This window comes from Fringilla coelebs (genome assembly GCF_963513975.1).
Source record: "Fringilla coelebs genome assembly, chromosome: 7".
NCBI classification, from domain to species: Eukaryota; Metazoa; Chordata; class Aves; order Passeriformes; family Fringillidae; genus Fringilla; species Fringilla coelebs.
Genome location: NC_140035.1, coordinates 19,510,045 through 19,529,417, shown reverse-complemented (window position 1 = coordinate 19,529,417; position 19,373 = coordinate 19,510,045). Strand labels below are relative to the sequence as shown.

General features: G+C 35.1%; 1 protein-coding gene across 4 annotated transcripts in view; it reads right to left on the bottom strand.

Moving 5' to 3' along the window:
- The window catches only part of UBR3 (ubiquitin protein ligase E3 component n-recognin 3), a 104,398-nt gene that overhangs the window by 50,317 nt on the left and 34,708 nt on the right, over window positions 1-19,373 (bottom strand). For 2 of the 4 annotated variants that reach the window (XM_084209585.1, XM_084209586.1), the window contains exons 14-25: window positions 17,901-18,029; window positions 17,751-17,803; window positions 16,991-17,124; window positions 16,418-16,502; window positions 14,827-14,969; window positions 11,666-11,762; window positions 11,098-11,239; window positions 8,792-8,896; window positions 7,745-7,918; window positions 7,497-7,526; window positions 5,646-6,106; window positions 3,205-3,293 (exon numbers count right to left, since the gene is read on the bottom strand). In XM_084209585.1, coding sequence (XP_084065711.1) covers window positions 3,205-3,293; window positions 5,646-6,106; window positions 7,497-7,526; window positions 7,745-7,918; window positions 8,792-8,896; window positions 11,098-11,239; window positions 11,666-11,762; window positions 14,827-14,969; window positions 16,418-16,502; window positions 16,991-17,124; window positions 17,751-17,803; window positions 17,901-18,029 — 1,642 coding nt within the window. The remainder of the gene's footprint in view (window positions 1-3,204; window positions 3,294-5,645; window positions 6,107-7,496; window positions 7,527-7,744; window positions 7,919-8,791; window positions 8,897-11,097; window positions 11,240-11,665; window positions 11,763-14,826; window positions 14,970-16,417; window positions 16,503-16,990; window positions 17,125-17,750; window positions 17,804-17,900; window positions 18,030-19,373) is intronic. The other 2 variants (XM_084209587.1, XM_084209588.1) reach the window with 1 other exon arrangement.

Genomic DNA, 19,373 nt, shown 5'->3' with positions numbered 1-19,373 from the left:
CATTAAGAGCTCTATCTCCTGTTTTTAGAGCAATTTTCTTGGTTTATTTTTCTCCTTTTTTGTTTATCCTGCAGTCAAACAGCTAAAGACAGCACAGTGGATGATCCTAGTTCATTAACATAACTGTTTCTAAATTTCACCTAATTACTTCCAGGCAAGCTTGAATGGCAATGCAGTTCTGCAGATGTCACAGAATATAAATAGAAAGTAACAGGGGGCACAAATGGAAAGTGCTACATAATTGGATTTTTTTTTCTACAGTAACTATGTAAAAGAAAATGCCAACCTTTATTTTCAGAATCTCAGATGAATTTATGTATGTCAATTCAAATAAATAAATTCTACTAGTAAAATGAGACACATTTAATATTGAATAATTAACATTTAATTAGGTAACTTCCTTTTAAGCCATATTTCATTGCAACCTCCCAACAATCAAAGAAGAATACCTCAGGGGATTCACAGTGCCTCTGTGCACTTTATTAAAGACTTTAGAAACTAAGAAGTATATGGGTTATAATAAAATAACCTTTAAGCTTTGGCTATTCTCCATTATTCGTATCTCTTCCTAGGCACATTTATTTTCAGAATATTTCCAATCTTCTACTCTGTCAATAGAGAGGTATTATGAGGTTTTTAAGTGCTATACCCCAAACCAATTACAACAGTTCTCACATTTTACCTGTGGTAATAATATAAATTTGCCCAAATGATGCCAACTGAAGCAGTCACAAAACAAGGGAGCTGAGGCCTCACCGTCCCTGAATTTTTGACAGCATTATTGTTACAAGTGAACAAAATTAAGAAATAAACCTACTACTGGGCTTCAATCTATAAGAAAAATAACAGGTAACAGACTTTGTGTGAGAGGGGAGTGAATTCCTACTGATTTTAGTATGAAAGGATTTTTTTTTACTTTCTAACAGCTATTTCAGCACTGTCATGCCATGATTCAGGGTAAACCTATGAATTACATAAGAGTAGTTTTGAGTTGAATCAATCAAGAAAGACTAGTTTCAAAATTCTTACTGTGTTTTGTGCTTTAAAATTAGAATAATAATCGTTTCTGCAACATTTTGAGTCATTTTCTGTATCATATAAAGATTGAATTCACAGCTAAACAAACCACTTAGATTCAACAAACTAAACAAAATATTCGTGGCAAAAATTAACCTAGATTTTTAAACAAACTCCATGCACTATAATGGTATATGAACTTACTTTCTGAGAGCTATTTTAATGCCAGTCAGAACATAAAAGCTGGTACTGGACTATAGTACTACTTCAGTGTATTTTCATTAAAAAATCAGAAAATGGAATGACAACATAGAAGACACTGAAAACAGTTAGTGAAAAGGCAAAGTAATTATTACTAACACAATGCCTGGAATTCTATTAAGTTGTTGCCAAATGCCTTTATGAAGAATTAACTTTATGAAAATGTAGTTCATGAAGTTGATTCTCTCTAGTGCTGTGCATGATCTGGTATAACTGACAATAAACACTACATTTTACATTGAGGCATCTGGAGTTACTAATTTGTTAAATACTAAGAAGCAAGCGATTTAAATCTTGCATGCCCAAGAACTTTTTAACACACAATCAGAAAAATAAAGGCCCACGTCTGCCTACCTGAGAATTTAATATAATTAACTAAAAGCTAAGTATTCACAGTCCTTCACAAAAATAACTGCTGTGTAATTTACTGATTTAGCTATGATGATTCGTCCACAAATCAAAGCAGTTATCTTAAAACATACCTTATAAAATCTATGCATGGAAGTATTTATGCACATTTATGTATATATGCAAATACAGCTACATAGCTATTGACAGGTACATCTACATCCATATATATATAGATAGATACATTAATATATATATCTGATTTCCTATATAAACCCCATCAACTTCAAAGTTGAGATATTATAAATTCAAAATATAAGTGACTGAAGATTCAAAGTTTCCCAGTTACTTTCAATTAGCCACGACCATATAAAAACTTAATTTTTAACAAGGAGTACTGCAAGGTTCTCCCCTTCTCCCCTTCTTCCTTACTTCAACAATTAGATTACAAATAGCTGCCATTTCGTGAGGTTGACTTACAATACAAAGTTCACAGATGAAAATTGGAGTATTGCACACCCTCCAAACATAACATCATATATAGAGTGATTAATTTCATAGAATCTTAGTAATTTGGGTAGGACAGGATAATAAAGATCATCAAGTTCCAACCCTCCTGCTGTGGGGAGGGACATCTTCCACTAGAGCAGGTTGCTCAGAGCCCCATTCAAGATAGCTAAGGTATCCAAAACCTTAGTAAGTGTAAATGAATCAATCTTCTCAGCAACCTATGAACTGAAGGGAATTCAAAAAGACCGATTTTTTTTCAGCAAGTACAGTTGTCAAAATATTTCTAGCCAATGCTTAAATTCAAATCAAAACTTCACAGCAGATGATACTTGATGGAAGGTGGGGGAAGATTCCAGCTTTTTACCTTTCAGAAATGCTAATTTTCTATTAAGTGACCCAAATGGCAAAAATATTTTCCATTCCTCAGCTGAACACAAACTAATCAGGATTATGCACTTCTACACAGGAGAATCTGAGAGAACTCACCCTCAAGAAAAACAAGACCTGATTGTGTGTAAAGACAGTGTTTGAAATAGAATACAACATTATCACTTATAGCAACTGAGGTGATCTAAAAACTATGTTTTCCTTAGATCCATAAGCACATTTAAAAGCTAAAATTTGCACCATATTGAACTTTGAGGGTCTATGAAGAAATAATCTTAAATTATATTACTACAGATTAAAGAAAAATACAATCTTAAAAAGACAAGCTAATTTGGGCACAATTTCATATTAAAGGTAAATACTTTAAAACACATCACACATTTAATAATCTCTGGTACTGTATATTAACAAAAACTAGGAATAAATTTATGACCTCCAGATTTAATCTGTTCTTTAGCAATTATGTATTCAGCAATATCTGTCCTATAAACAAAGTTACACTCCCTAAGAAGTGTAAAGTTAACAAATTGATACAAAAGCAGAATCTGAGGGGAGGGTTTCCTGTTTGGTTAGTTTGTTGGGGTTTTTGTGTGTCTTTGTTTTTTAAACTGAGTAAAAACCTTAATACTAATATGTGGAAAAAGGTATAAAAGCAAGCAAGTCAATCACACAAGAACTTACCAACATCCATGGCAGTTTCCATGAAGCTTTTCTGCCTCGAGGCAAATTCGGCCAACAGTTTCTGCTGCCTTTCTCTAGCCTTCTGACGTCTATGTGAAAGAAGGGAGAAGAAGAAATAATAAGCATACATAATGAAGCAAAAAACCCTTGAAAATGTCAAGCTGATCACAATTACCACCTTAAACAGTATCATTCCAAATTAAGGTTGATATAAAGGAATAATTACCAAGCCTAAAAAAGGATTCCTCTGCTTTTCTAAAGCAGAGTTTTAAAAGAAATTAGTGTTACTTTCTTTTGAGTCTGAAAAAACTGAATAAAATCCTGTCCTAAAACACCCTTCAGGTGTTCACAGCAAGATCTTTTAACAGATTAGGCCATAACATCACAAGAAAAGGAACTCAATAACTTAATCTTCAAAATTTCTTATCTGTTACACATGGGATGAAAACCAGAGAGCAATGTCATTTGTACAAAAATGAGTACTTCTGTGAGAAATCAACATTTGCAAGTTAATAATAACTACAATAATAAAAGCCTACCTCACTCCCTTTTGATATCAAGCTTTTGATGGCATGGGAAACAATTATGAATAATTTATTTTCCAGCTAAGCCTCCTCACAGTGGTTCATTCTAGCCCACTTCCACCCAAAATACTGGCCCACCAACAGCTTTTACACTGGGATTTAAAGAACCTTGAGATTGCATTCAGATTAAAAGCCCTTATCTCCCTGAAGCCAAGCTGACTTCACTAACTTCTCCTCATTATTTGTCACAGCTCTGGATCTATAAATGGAAAACACCAGAGACTTACTCTTGCCTATTCTCCTATTTAAACTGTTTCAGTGACCTGTGCAAGGCTGTATGACCAGCTATGTAACTCCCTATGTAAAAACATACTGCAGTGGGTAGAGGAATATTGATGGATGTAAAACGATAAAGAAAATAGACAGTCATTTTCCTTACTTTGACATGAGTTTACAAATGGACAAAATGGGAGAGTGGAAGTGAGAGAACCAAACAAAAGCCCTATACCACAGCTGCTCACCACACAGAAAATGTCCTCAGCTGAGGGTGTTTACACAGCACCTCCCCAGTGCAGCTACTGAAGTTCTATCATAGCTACAAATTCTGTGCATCAGCATTTACAATGCATTTTTTCCACTGCTCAGAGATGATCCAGATAACTAACATGGGCTTTAAAAACATCACTTTTGATACTCTGATGGGTGAGTCCTCTTAAGCCTCAGGCACTATGTGATTATCAGTGTCCTGGCACAGGAACTGGCATGCACAGGCCCAAAGCGGCTCATAGAGTAACCTGTCATCCTGAGGTGACTTGTTTGTAAGTCAAGGCTTCTAATTTGTTTTCTTAAAGGCACCTGAAAGACCCAAATATCTCTGCCCATTTGTCTGCTACATTTTACAGTCACCATTTCTCAAAATAACTCCTATTTACGACATCACTAAGATTCATTATTCTGAGGATCAGACCAGAGGATTCATTAGACTTGATTTTATTTATTTCTCCCTGGAAATTTCTCAACACCTCAACTAAAAGCAGAGTGACTGTAAATAGATGCATTTAATAAGAAGATATAAACAAACTCTGACAGATTCAGTACAGCTCAGTAATTTTCCATGATGGCCCATGGGAATATGACACTGCAATTGAAAAAATACTGCAAGCAGCTCAAGCTTGCTTCTAGTCCTGTATTTCAGTTTCTATGGCAACAATCCATTGCCTGAGTGATGCCATTATACGCTGAAGCTAAAAAAAGGTGATTGCTTAACGTTCACAGTCTGCTCAGTCTTCACTGACACAAAACTGGAATTGGGGGGAAAATTAAAACAATTGAAATGGTAAAAATTGCAGCCTGGCTTTATGAACATTGTCACTCTACATTGTCTTTAGTCATTTCAGTTATCACCCTTGTCCTTCAATAAACTTCATGGATCCACCAATACCGTTATAAATTTGAGAAGAAAATAATAATCACTCAGAACAACAAAAAATGGGAAACATTCATTTTAGCTATTGCTTTAGCCCCCAAACTTAACCGAAAACTTAGTGGGCCTCCCACAGAGCCTTGAAAATATCACATCATTTTATAGAGGGAAAGGAATGACCTTACCCTTTTACTAGATGAAAAGTTACTTGTTTCATCCATGCCCCTGCTTCTCCTGTAAATAAATCTATTTATGTATATCACATAAAATTATTATTAAAATTTTCTAATTTAAAGATGCAAAATTGCAAGGTACAGATTCTTCCTCAGTACCCATGTAAATCATGTATATTCAAATCAGATAAAGAGAACTGTAGAATTAAGACTTATTCTTTTAGTATGTAATTCACACAAAATCCTAAAGATCAATCAATAGATCAATCAAACAACACACACTGTCCTTCTACTGCACTTTTATCTTGTTAATAAAGTTACCTTTCTTCTTTATCCAAAGTTTTCTTCTCTGCAGAACTGATCTTTTTTGGTGGTACAGGAGGTGTCACCTTCCTGCATATCTCTTCAATGATACGTTTATTCAATCTGCTTTGTACAGCAGCTTTCAGTAAAATTCTTTCTACTGCCGTCATTCCATCTCCGTGAGAGTACCTCGGAATTTCTGGGTGGATTAAAACATCCACATCATCCAGCCATGGGGGATAGTAAGAGTTTTGTTTTCCTGAGAGTTTGTGATGCAATTTAATCAGCAAAGACAGTATGCTCTCCTTGACTTCTAGAATGGCTGTGGTTAACTGAGGAGTTGCACCAGGTGCTGACCATTTCATCGATGTTTTGGGCCGAACCACCTGATTTGCCTCGCTGGTATTCCGATTGATGATCTCCTGAAATTTCTTTCTACGTTCTGCGACCAAACTGAACACTTGAGCTGTCCCTGAGTTCTTGGGAAAAAAATTATCGTGGTTAATTTGCAAAAATACAAGTATAAACAACACACATTTCTAAAACTACAGAAAATATTTGAAGCTAGGAAGAAAAGCATGAAATTTAAAGATTCTTCTCCACTCCCAAAATGTATTGAAAACTAGGATAACGAAATACTAAACCTTCATACTGTATTTTTGTACAAGTCTGTTATATGCAACTTCATAGAAAGCCAAGTACCCAAGGAAAATATCCATACCGAAACAAGTAACTGGTTTTACTCTAGTCTAACTTACAATTCTGTTATCCAGGTAATATTTCCTTAGTTTTTCTAGAATGGTAATAATTTCAGTATCTTTTTGTCATTTAAATGCCTTTATTCAAGTCTAGTGAGCACTGTTGCACAGTGTAATTCGTTACGTCCCACAGGTGAATATAGGTGAGCCCACACATTCCCATGAACATTGTGCTTTTTATCTGGATTTATTAGGTAAGATCCAGAAGCCACATAACCCAGTTTACCAGCAGAACTTGCTATCCAGGGCATGTGAGCATATGAGTGCAGTTACATTAATGACAGAGCCCATTTAGATCTATCTTATACTACTCTCGCTTGCAGTACCAAATTAAGGATACATATACCAAATCCACAGCAGAAAGATATTTTTCCAAGGTTTTGAACACAAAATTCAGCACACTAACATCTTACCCTCTCTTCCTCAGAAGAGATTAAGAGATATCAAATATAAAAATTCAATTCTGACAATCATCTCACCTACCTTTTTTATGGTTTAATCTATTTCATACCATGTCCCTACTTTAGATTTTGTCTATTTTTCTGACATGAACATGCAAAAGAAATATCCACTGTATTTTGCTAGATCTGGCACACAGTAATCTGAAGTACTGTATACAACAGATACAAAACCAACACTGACCCAGAGATTTTATCATCTACTGGCCCTAAATCTTTCAGGATCCCACCATTTATGTATTCCTTTGTTTTAAGAACAACAATAACAAACTGCTATTAATAATTTCAAAAACCCTTTCAATAAAGGGTTAAGCTTACCTAGACTCAAGAAAGCTTAAGACTATTCTACATCACTAAACGTTAGTAGTATCTTGGCAAGATCAAACAGGCCTAAACACAAAGCTCAAGCAGTAAGCTATCAACAGCATTTTATATTTGATAGGAAGCTTTTATTTCCAAATACATATTAAAAATGTTTTATTGCTTAAAAGTCTAAGATTACCATCAAGAACATGAAAAAAGCATGAGCCCTTGCAATATGAATTAAAGGGAAATTCAGGAAAATTAGAAGGTTCCACTGAAAGTTAAGCTGAGCACAATTAAAGCATGTTGCTAGTTAATCGCTTAGGAGAACAAACTGCACACAGATCTACCTCTCTCTGGAGGCTCTTCCGCCTTGAACTCTGGTAGATTGAGGACAAAAAAAGTCATTAAATACATCATTTGTAAGGAGGCATCATTGGAAATAACTTCTATTTCTGCTATCAGTAGATATAGGAAAAATAACTGAAGAAAAAAATATCCCGAGGAATTCATAAAAACAGTAAGAAAACTAACAAAAATGCCAACATAGGCAATGGCTTAAACTAACCTAGAGAATCTGGTATTTGTATCTACTTACTTGAGATGAAGCTAAACCATCAGAACTTGTACTTGCAGGTGGCTCTCTCTTCACCTCAGGAGCAGTTTCTGGCACTCTTACTCGGACATAGTTAATGAAGTGACGCATGTTAGAAACCAAATTACTACCTGGAAACCAACTATCGTGGCAACGCTCTTGTCCACCTGCAGCCTCCTAAAACAATTAAGAAAACTGTGGTATACTTTCTCTTATTGAATCTCTCGTATTAAAATGATCCCTGCGGCTTTTGAAACTCTCTTACAGAGTCCATAATATCTCCATGAGATAGGAACAGCATGCTGAACATTATGTAGCTCAAGAAAGCTAATACACCTTTTAAAAATTTTGATAACTGATGTGAGTCCCGTGAGGACCACAGGGCTGATAAATACATGGGTCTACGTATTTAATTGAATATAGTCAAATACAGCCATTGGTGCTAGCTAGCAGAAGTAAAAGGAACTCCAGAGAGTAATTCTAAGTTGTACAATCGAAGATTAATATAAAAAATCAGAACTATACAGAAGGCAATCTCTGGAAAAAAATGTGGCAAATTCTTAGTCAAAAAGCAGCGTTGATGAGTTAAAAAACTATTGGAACAGAAGGGAATCTGAAAACACAAAAATAATGGCTCTTTACATTCAAATATCATTAAAAGTAGAGTTAAAATTCTGACTTATTCACACATTTATGAAGATATAGAACTGTAGCAATAAAATGCTCAGGGTTTCAGGTGAAAATTTAGAGATTTTTAGACTTAATGATTTAAATTTTTTTTGCACAATTTCTAGTACTAATTTACACAGTGGTAAAGATCTAATCAATCTGTGTTGTCAGTCTACATATACAGAAACTGCTGAAAAACATAACAAGATACCATACTCTTCCTCACAACAGTATGTTTTTGTTGTTTTTATTAGTTGTTCCCCATATAAGTTAATAAAGATGCTTTATTCTAACTACTATGGTAAAATCTAATTTTAAAGAATACTGAATCATTAAAAAATACCTCTGTATTTTGAAGAAAATGATGGCATTTATTCTTACCTCTTCATCTGATTCTTGTTCAGGAGAATTTTCCAACCCCAGCTCAATCAAATATAAAACCATGCAAAGCACATGCTCTGATAAATTCTGATGATCCATTAATATCTAGGTAGGAAAAGAGACATATCATAGAAGATTAAGGCTTCAGTACAGCTAAACTTAAGAAAGAGTGTTCTGGATAATACATTTTGGACTCTTCAGTTTGTGTGGATTTTTTGTTTGTTTTAAATTTGATTAAAAATTATTTTGAAAATAAGAAAAAACCAAACCTTTGATCATCACCACAAATGCAAAATTTGATTTTATGTCTTTCCAGTCAAACAAATTTGTACCTTAAAGCTATTACTAGTTCAAGCTGTGATTTACTTTAACACCAGAGTGACAGGTACAGCTGCACAGACACCACTACTGCCAATTACATGCAAAAAGCTGCTCCCAGCCTTCCCTCCCCTTTTCATGTCATCAATCACCAAAGGCCTCACGAGGTCCTAGTCCTATCAGTGATGGGAATACCACAAAGGTTAACATCAATTTAGCTCATAACCACCTTCACATAATATTTTTTAATTAAAAATAATAAAAGACCTTATCTTTAAATTAATAAATGCCCATATCTTTCTTCCAACACAGCTTTCAATGCATTGAGAGGAAGAACCAGTACTGCTAAAATTAAAAAGCAGGACAACTTTCCTCTTGAGAATAGTCTGAACTAAAGGAAAGAAAAAATGCAAGTTACCAAAAAGGTGGGTGAGAAAATATGTTTAAAATTTCATTGCAGACAGGCAATTATACAAATTAGTATTATTAGCGTGCAACCTAGTAAAGTTTTAAATATGACTTGGTTTTGAATGGATGAATTTTCTAAGTAGATTAAGCCATTAGAAACATCAGAGACACAGAGTTCTTAAAAATAATATTGTTTTACAATATTAAAGTGACTGAGGAGCGGATTTAATCAAGCCCAAACAAATCTGAGCTGATAGAGGTTATTTAATTAAAAAGAGGACTCAGTGTTCTGTTAATATGAAGAGCACATGTAATTGTAGCAGTTGGAATCAAAAGTCATATTGACCAATGCTTCTGAAAAGTAACATCACCAAATACAGCTTACTGTTTTTCCACAGCCAGTCTCAAAATCCAAGAGATATAATAAAGGCTGTCATGAACTGGCAAAATTTCACAAAGAGAGCAGGCACTAATTAAGCCAACCTACAAAATCAACCATTATGTATTTTCCACCATCCATAAATCTGGTAGGAAAGTGTTTGGTATTCCAGCTAAAACGGCAACCCAGTAATGGCTAAGATTCTCAAGATTTAAGTCCTTGAGGGTTCTTAATGGACTAAGAGAAAAAGAGGCCAAAGACACCCAAGCAAGACAGTAGAAGATGGTGCATTTCTTCCCTATAGTCTCCATTTTTGTTCCATGTCAAAACATTGTATGACCTTCTGTGTACTCCCAAGCTCTCCTTTCTTTCACCAGCTTTCCTGTAGTACAACAGATCTTTTCTATTCAACAGAAATTTAACAGTGAAATAAAATATGAGTTTTAGGTAAGCTGGGAGTCCTTAGAAGAGCACAAAAGGAAAAGTCTGCCCAGGAAAGACGTTACTCAAACAAAGCAATTTTTGTAGTCCCTCATCTGTCTCTGCAGCATGCTGCTTTGAAAACACTTTCTAAGTACAGATTCAAAGTCCATTTTCTGATGAATGGACTCTTCAAAACTCCTTGCTTCTCTTGAAGACAGCAGCAAACTATCAAAGATAAAACCAAACATAACTTAAAGACATCAATTAACCTTGAAAAACAGTTGCTATAACATTATCAAAAGTCAGAATATATTTGGGAAATGATGTTAGAAAGAACTGCAGTTATGAGACTTACTCGACATTGAGAATTTAAAGCCATTAAAGTTGTGTATTTTTGAGCCACTGCTGACGCCTTAAAATTCTGCAATAGGAGCCAGAGGAACAACACTCATGCCACTGTGCTCCCTGAAACCATCGTGGAAGAACAATCTGAATGGCACCTCTGATGGTTAATACTGTGTTCCTCAAAGTAGAACAGGATCTTTCATCCCCTTGGGTACTGACTTAGTGTGTGTATATATGTAACAATCATCCATGAAATAATCAAAGTGGTAGGAAAAAAACTCATACTAGACTTGAAAAATAAAACCAAAACCAAAACTATTATATAAAATGGGACCTGACTACTCCAAATAAACTTGAAAAAATCATGCTTCTAAGAACTTCTGTAAAAAACGTGGAAGTGAACCAATGCACTTAATGCAAATCATGACTGTACCTTGTAAAGAAGTGTGAAGAGCACAATGTGCAGAGTTTTACAGTGCAAAAGCTTTATGAGACCTCTGTAACTTGGGTGTAGTGGTGTTCTCTTCTTGTAAGGAGGCCATGGGTTCCCAGGGAATTTGCCACTTTGCTTTAAGCTGTTGAAACAAATGTTAAATGTTGAAACCACTGTTAAACACTGCAATAACGTAGAAACCTGCCACTGCTATAGATAAACTTTGCTTTGTGTACCTAAGAGTAAACTAAATATAAATAGATAAGACTTCTTCAAGTAAGTTGTAAATAATTTTTAAACAATATCTTTGGTTGAGTATTTTATCTGCGATGACATTCACTACTTTGTCTGTGGCCCTTCTGGTGTTTTTTTCAACATTCATGGAAGAGTAACAGACTAAGATAACCAAAACTCTGACACTGCTTGTTATAGTCTATTTACTCAAGAACAAATCTGGGGCTTGACAACACTGATAAAATGATTAGCATTATCAGGCAGTGAAAACAAAAAAATTGTTGTGGAATGAGCAAGAGCATGATGTTGCATTTCTAAAACTGATCCAACTTACAATGCTGTGTATCTGTCCATTGCAGACTGCACATCTCTGCGGTAAACTGTTCGAAGTATTACCATGACAGGGTCAAATTCCTTATCCCAAACTTCAGCTGTTGTTTAAAAGAAATTACATGTTAACATTCTCTTTAAAGGCCTGAGCACTTATTTTAGATTCTCTCCTTAACAAGCTTTAATTATGTCACTTCTATTATATCATTTTTCCCGGCAAACTACAGCAATTTATAATAATTCTTACTAATAATACTTTCTATACTAATAACTACCACCCTTTATCAAACTAGAAAAACATTTTCTGCAAAGTTTTAGTTGGTTTCAAAAATAAAAAAATAACATTCTATTAAGCAACCCCAAAAACATCATTTCTGTATGCAACTTGTTTTGCTCTTTCTCATTTCCAACTACTTGTGAGAAAAGGCTTACATTATTTTTCACTTCGTACATGATGAGCCCAAGCCTCTTGAAAGTAGGAAGTAAAGACCGTGGAGCTGCTAGCAGATGTGTGATATTTTACTATTAAGTGTAGTGAAAAAAATTGCTGCAACAACACAATTTCTTGTTCAGTATCAAAAATGGTCAAGCTTTGTATCAAATGATATTTGTGACCAATCATTTACAAACATGCCTTTGTTTTATAACTAGTATCATGCATTATTTCAGCATTAAAATCTTAGTTACATCCATTTAATTTAGTAGCTGTAAAGTAACATCCAGAGTGGCTGCTCAGAGCAATCACAAACAGAAAAGTCTAAACAGTCTATAAAAATATCCCATTTGATGGCCTATTTTTTTTCTATTAACAAGTTATTAAAAACCAAAACTAAGTTCCAATCTGAAGCCAAATGAAGACATTAATTCTGTGAATTGTTTTGAAGTGCTTAGCTCTCATAACACACAAAAATGAAGGCAAGATTCAATGACCCCAAAACGAGGAAGAAACCCAGTGGATACAGAATTTTAGCTCCACCAGCAGGCGTAACATAACACAAATGCTTGACAACATTCTTCAAAGTTTCCACAGGCAGAAATAAGCAGCTTTACCACATTTCTGAGATTGATTTTCCCCAGGCAGGAAGACAAGTGTCTATACTCACACCTAGTGGTCGATCCTCTATATATTAACCCCTGCTAAGGCTAACAGTTCTACACATATCCCCATAGACTGCTGAGGGAGAATTTCCATTATGTATTAAATAAAATCAAATTTAGCTTGTGAAAAAAATCCACATTTCTTCTGAACAGAATTTAGTATTGAAGTCTGAAACACACACCAAGCTTGTTTGGGCTGCTAATGCTTAATGAGAAAAAAGGACTGAGTGAGTCATACAGTGAATATTGGAAATGCACATACAGCTCATCTTCAGCACACAAATTTACAGTGTGTAGAAAGAACCTGGCTCTGGAAGTTGGTTTCGGTTGGTTTTGTTTTTTTAAATGATGGTTAATGGAAGCAAAATCTAGGGATCTGTGAACATAAAGTAGATTCCACCCCCTCAAATTTAGGGAAACAAGGGATTAGAGGATTAGAGGGAATTGATCTGATCATGACTTGCTTTAACTATGACAGGCCATAAACTACAATTCTTAAAGCAAAGGGTTTGAGAACCTAAATAAACTTACAGGGAATATGAACATTTAAGAGGATAAAGAAAGCCATGTCAGCTTTTATTCCTGCAGAAGATTTTTCAGCTTTTATTACTTTAAGAAAAAGGGGATCTATATAGTGTCATAAATCACTTCATTGTTCAATGCTCTAGGTGAGATACTTAAAGACAGTTTACCTCTGGAAAAATAGTTTACCTAAGTTGAAAAAAATACCCAAACTATATACGAAAAACTCCAAACACTAATCTAGCATTAGATTCCCTAAATATGAAGTGCTATAATTAAAAACAGCATAATCCATCTCTTTTTCCTTCACATTGTGTAATGAAAATGACAAACATGTAATGAGCTCCAGAAACAGGACAGGACATAAGGAAATGTAGTTTATGTAACATTAAAATTATTTTAGATACAGGGGTGTTAAGCTGCCTAATTACACATCAAAGAACCAAGATGACTCAAAACTCTGGCTTCACAAAATTATTTCACTAGTTGTTAGTTTGTATAAAAGAGCTTTATTGACATTTCAATCTCCCAGTACAAAAACTGGCAAACAATTACAAATTATTACAGTACTGGTACCTCCATTAACCACTACTCCCCCCAAAAAATCCATGAAACCAAATGGTTTCAAAATTGCCAGACTCTAACCTTCCCAGTTCTCAAGGGAGGTATGTGGGGCAGGAAGGAGTTAATATCTCTTCAGCTTTGCCATTAGCCTGAAGCACAACCAGAGCACATGGAGCATTTCAGATTTCTACAGGCTTATCTGCTTAGTGACATGACACAGTAATGGAACACTGAGTTCTTAAATTATTTCTCTCCTTTGATATACCAGTGCTGTGTTGAGTCCAATTTAGATGACAAGCCGGTCAGGGAAAGAAACTTGTCATTTTTGCACTGTATGCATTGTAGAATTACAGAACAATATTCTATAATAAGTCTAGCCTGAACTTTTTTCTAGGCCCTCACTACTGACAGCAAAAAATGTTACAGGATACTAATACAGTTAAGCAACATAAAATGAAGAATTATGTATCATGGTATCTTTAACAGTCAAAAGGTGGAGAAGTTCAAAGAAAGTATCTTTGACATTTCACTAGTGCAAACAGTTCTAAATTCTACTAAATATACATAAAATTTATTTAAATCATAGGAATAATTAAGTATGCAGATCAGTAAAATACAAATGAGATAATTTCTTATTTCTATATTTTCCTTTGCTTTCTGAAGATACCTGATTAGTATGAGAAGCTCATTTTCACTCTAGATCAAAATCAGTTTATTTAAGACTACTGATAATCTTTGCAATGGTCTTAAATAAGCAACAGACAATAATGAAAAAGTCAAGTTTTGTGGGGTTTTGGTGGCTGAGGTAGGTTTGGCTTTTTCATGGGGAGGATGGGGGGCAGTTTTCAACACTGGGTTGGGTAGGTTGGGTTTGCTTTTTGGGTTTTTTAAGGAAAAAAAGCCCACTCCAACAAAACCAAACAAACCCCGGTTAGCCATCTTACCAATGACTATGTTGCAAGAGAACGCTGGTTACCGTACCTTTAGGTGTGTACATTCCTTGTTGCATGGAACCTCCAGGTTCAAAAACAGGGGCTTTAAAGTCAGCAACTGCTGACAGGACTGATTCAAAGCTTAAGCTTCCTGGAATAATACCACTTTTAGGATTAGGGTTTTCTGGAATGTAATGCTTATGTTAAGGAAAGCAAAGTTAATTTAGTTGCAGGACACAGAATTTCCCTCCCCTCTTGGTAATTTCCATCAGTCATTTCTGACCACATCTCAGCAGTGCTCTGTGCTTACCACAAGAGGTCTGTATGCTCCAGCTGCTAAGAAGAGTAACTGTTACTGAAGAGAATCTAAGCCACCCAGCTAGGAGGTTAAACTTTTTGTAAGACTTGCTACGTATTTGGCTCAAGCTGTCAGTACTTCATGAGAAATAGAAACCACTACCTGTAGTGTATATAAAGCTTCTGTGATTGTCTTTAGTTACAAACACTTTGTCTCTTTGTCTCTCTTCATAGGGAGAATATTTTGCATTTTCCAAAATATTCCATTTTCCAAAATATTCAAAAAAATCCAAGTGCAGAAAAAGCAAGAAAATAGTTCAGGATCCATAAACACAATAAATAATTCTGCATCTTGGATTCCATAGTTCTCATTTTTTTGTAGCAATACTTAACTGAACTATTGACATTACCCTAAAACACAAGCAGCACTTAGAAGTAAGTAAACTTCTGCTCAGTGATAAATGATTGCTTATATATATGATTCACTTATTTTACATAATTAAGTAATTTATTTAAGTGAACTGTTCTAAGTAGCCACTTATTTTATGTACTTGACTGAGTTACTAGAGCATATCATAATAATAATTCTTATTATGCATTTGTTAGTCTCAATCTCATCCTTTCCTATCTTTGTATTCGTAATATTTTTGCTCATTGCCCATGCCTGGATTGCAAGCTCTTGTATGCAACCACAATAAGCTATTTAATTTGCCTACACAGCCCAAGAGTGACAGCAGGAAAACCTGCATATTTATAGTCAGCTGTCCAGGGACATGAACCCTATGCCTGTGCAGAAGGACTTCTTAGAGTTTGCTGTTCTTTCCCCATACCCGGTGCACTTCACTCTAACGTCAAAGCAACATGCAGAATTGCTATTATTTGCCTTTTCAGCTGTTGATAGCAAAAGCCAATATAATGTAGAATGTCTGCTTTTTATATTGTCATCAACTTAGCAAAAATCAAAGGCTCAAATCCAGACAAATGTGATGCTTTGCTAAACTTTCTACAACTTCATTGGAAAATACACATTTTACACCTAAGAGAATTCTAAAGACCAGTACAGCATTTTGTATCAAAACTAATTTAAACTATTAAAAAGTATTGCATTTATTGTACAAAAAACCAAAATTGGAGCCATTGCTAGTAAGTATATACAGTGTATACTGTGTGTATAGATACATATATATATATATATATATATATATAGTAAGTATATACAAAAACACACCTTCACACAGTTTTTTTAATTATGTAACCTAAAAACATATCCTTCAAGCCTCACTACTATCCAGGCACCTGTCATTCTCATTCAGACACATTAGTGAATATATTCCAAGGATATGAGATCCAATAATGAACTGTGTGTCCTGTCATTCATACACAGCTGGGCTACCATCTCTGCTCTGAGGATCTCATCATCTGTCATTCCTAGAACAATGAAATGTAAAAAGCTGTTAAAACAGCACAATTTTAAGACACACATTCAGTTTTCATTTGGCATTAAAAGCATGTCAAACATGATACAAATTAATATTAAGTAATGATACAGTGCCTTAAAAATACAGGGGGGAAAAAAGGGGGGCGTGCAAATATTATGAAAGGCATAATCTCAATCAGAAAATGCCAGTATAAACTCAAATTTCTGTCTTTCTGGAAAAGATACAGAATCTTCATGTCATCACCTACACAAATCACCCACTTCTATTAAAGCCATATTTCTCCATTTTTATGTATGGTATCTATTTCTATTTCATAAGGGATTAAAATACATTAACTGGCAAAGATGAAACTGAGTACTGAATGCTTTAAGTTACTATACGGTTAAACAGCTTTAAAGCACCTACTAAGTGTTGAATACAAATGAAGGGGTAATCATGTTATTTACATAGAGATATTCCTAAAGTACTGACTCTTACCTAAGTGTAAACGAAGACTTAACAAAAGGACCAAAAATGTTAAGGCTCCTTCCAGCATGGACCTTTCATGCTCTGAGTCAAGAACTGTATTTTGATGCTGTGATGCCATTGTTAACAGATCTACCACCTTAAATCTACACAACAAACAGGAAAGTCAGAAACAATGATTAAACATTCTCCAACATTAAAACACCAATGTGAAAACGTAGTGATAAGCTCAGGATAGCCCTCACAACAACCTAAAATGAAATACAAAAGCCCAAATGAAAACCCAAAGTACAAACAAACATACATGAAAACCCTCTTGTTTTGGAATTTCAGTTTTTATTTAACTATCAATGGAATGTGCTACAGTGATATTCACCCCACATGAAAACACCTTATATTTATCAACATATAAAAACTAATGCATACTAATTGGTGTTCAAACCCTGATTTTTTTCTAGAAAAGTAAACATTCTGTGTCTCTTACTACTTCTTCAGGATAGAATATCCTAGCATATGAACATGTACAAAATTTCAAAAATCCTAAAGATGCTCAGAAAACAAATATCTTCACTAGTGCCCTGTAAATCAAAAGCCAATGCTGTTTAAAATCAAGAGATTGCTGTTTCAGTAGAGGCCTTAGGTGTTATTTTTGGCTAGGCAGAGTTGTACCACTGATGATATGTATCAGATATGCAATTTTTCTGTTACACGCTATAAATTAGCACAACAGCCAGCACAACATTGAACAAGAGCATTCATCTTTTGGTCCTACCTTTCAAAAACAGATGAAATAAAATAATCTGGGTCCAGTCTAGAGGCACAGACCTGTGGAGAGATAGCAAATTAATTTTATTAAATTAATTCTATTCACTAGTTTGTAGGTAAATAATATTAGCTTGGCTTCTCAGAAAACATAACTTACTTGCAGCAGATAAATGTCAGGATCAATCATTGAATTGCAGAAATGAGACTGCACGTAAGTCATGGCCTGTCCTTTAATTTGTAGACCATTTCTAACCCACATATTGCTGTGAATTTCAGAAAGACTTGCCTGTTCAGGGAACATAAAAAGTTATAAACATTTCAGGGATGTTCAGCTACTCAGATCAATGTTAGCAGATCATCAGTATGTTATCACAGAAAAATAGAAATCATATAACAGTTTGAACTGGAAGAGACCCTAAAGATTTCCAACCCTTATGCCATGGGCAAGGACACTTCCCAGGTGCTTAAAGCCAGTTTGCTTAAAGCCCTGTTCACCCTAGTCTTGAACACTTCCAGGAATGGGGTATCCTTGACTTTTCTGGGCAACCTGTTCCAGCGTCTCACCACCTTCACAGCAAAGAATGTCTTTGTGATATCTCATCTAAACTACTCTCTTTCAGCTTAAAGCCATTGCCCCTTGTCCTGTCACTACATGTCATTGTAAGAAGTCCCCCTAGGGCATTATTGGAGAGTCACAGAATAGTTTTGGTGGGAAGAGGCCTTTAAAAGTCATCTAGCCCAATCCCCCTGCAATGATCAGAGGCATCTTCAACTAGATCAGGTTGTTCAGAGCCCCATCCAATCTAACCTGGGATGCTCCCAGGGATGGAGCATCTACCACTTCCATGGACAACCTGCTCCAGTGTTGTACCACCCTCATAGCAAAAAAGGTACTACAGCTAATCTAAACCAACACTACTGCAGTTTAAACCCACTAACCTTCTATTGCAACAGGTCCTGCTAAAAAGTTTGCCCCCAGCTCTCTTGTAGGCCCCTGCAGAAGGGTACTCTAAGGTCTCCCCAGAGCCTTCTCTTCTCCAGGGGGAACAATAATTCTCTCAGTCTGCCTTCATAACAGAGGTGCTCCAGCCCTCTCATCATTTGATTCACTATCATTACACATATACATACATACATACTACAACTTTACAGACTTTTTTATACTAATTTATTTCTAGAGAGTAAAAGATAAAAAGAACCACTGCAAGTTTATGAAACAGATACCATACTTTCATATGAGAGCATATTTCAGACAACGAAAATAATCAAAGAAAAATGATGTGATTTATACATGTAGTTACTCCTTAAAATCTTGAAACTAACACAAAATGAAGGCATTGCACTACCAAAATGAACCAAAAATTAAGGCATCATGATTAAAAAGGGATTAGATATAAAAACAGTGATTACAAATATTACTCACTGCCACTTATGCACAAGTCCAAATTTGCAAATAAAAATGGTGTGCATCCATTCTGGAACTCACTCTCAATTTAAAACACAAAATTTCCAGATTTGGATTTCTTGTCAACCTGCACTCCATTCTGTTCACATTACAATTCTATGTTTTCAGGGGATTGGTTCATCCTACCATTTTCAAAGAGCTATAGTGAATACCATTATTATGTGC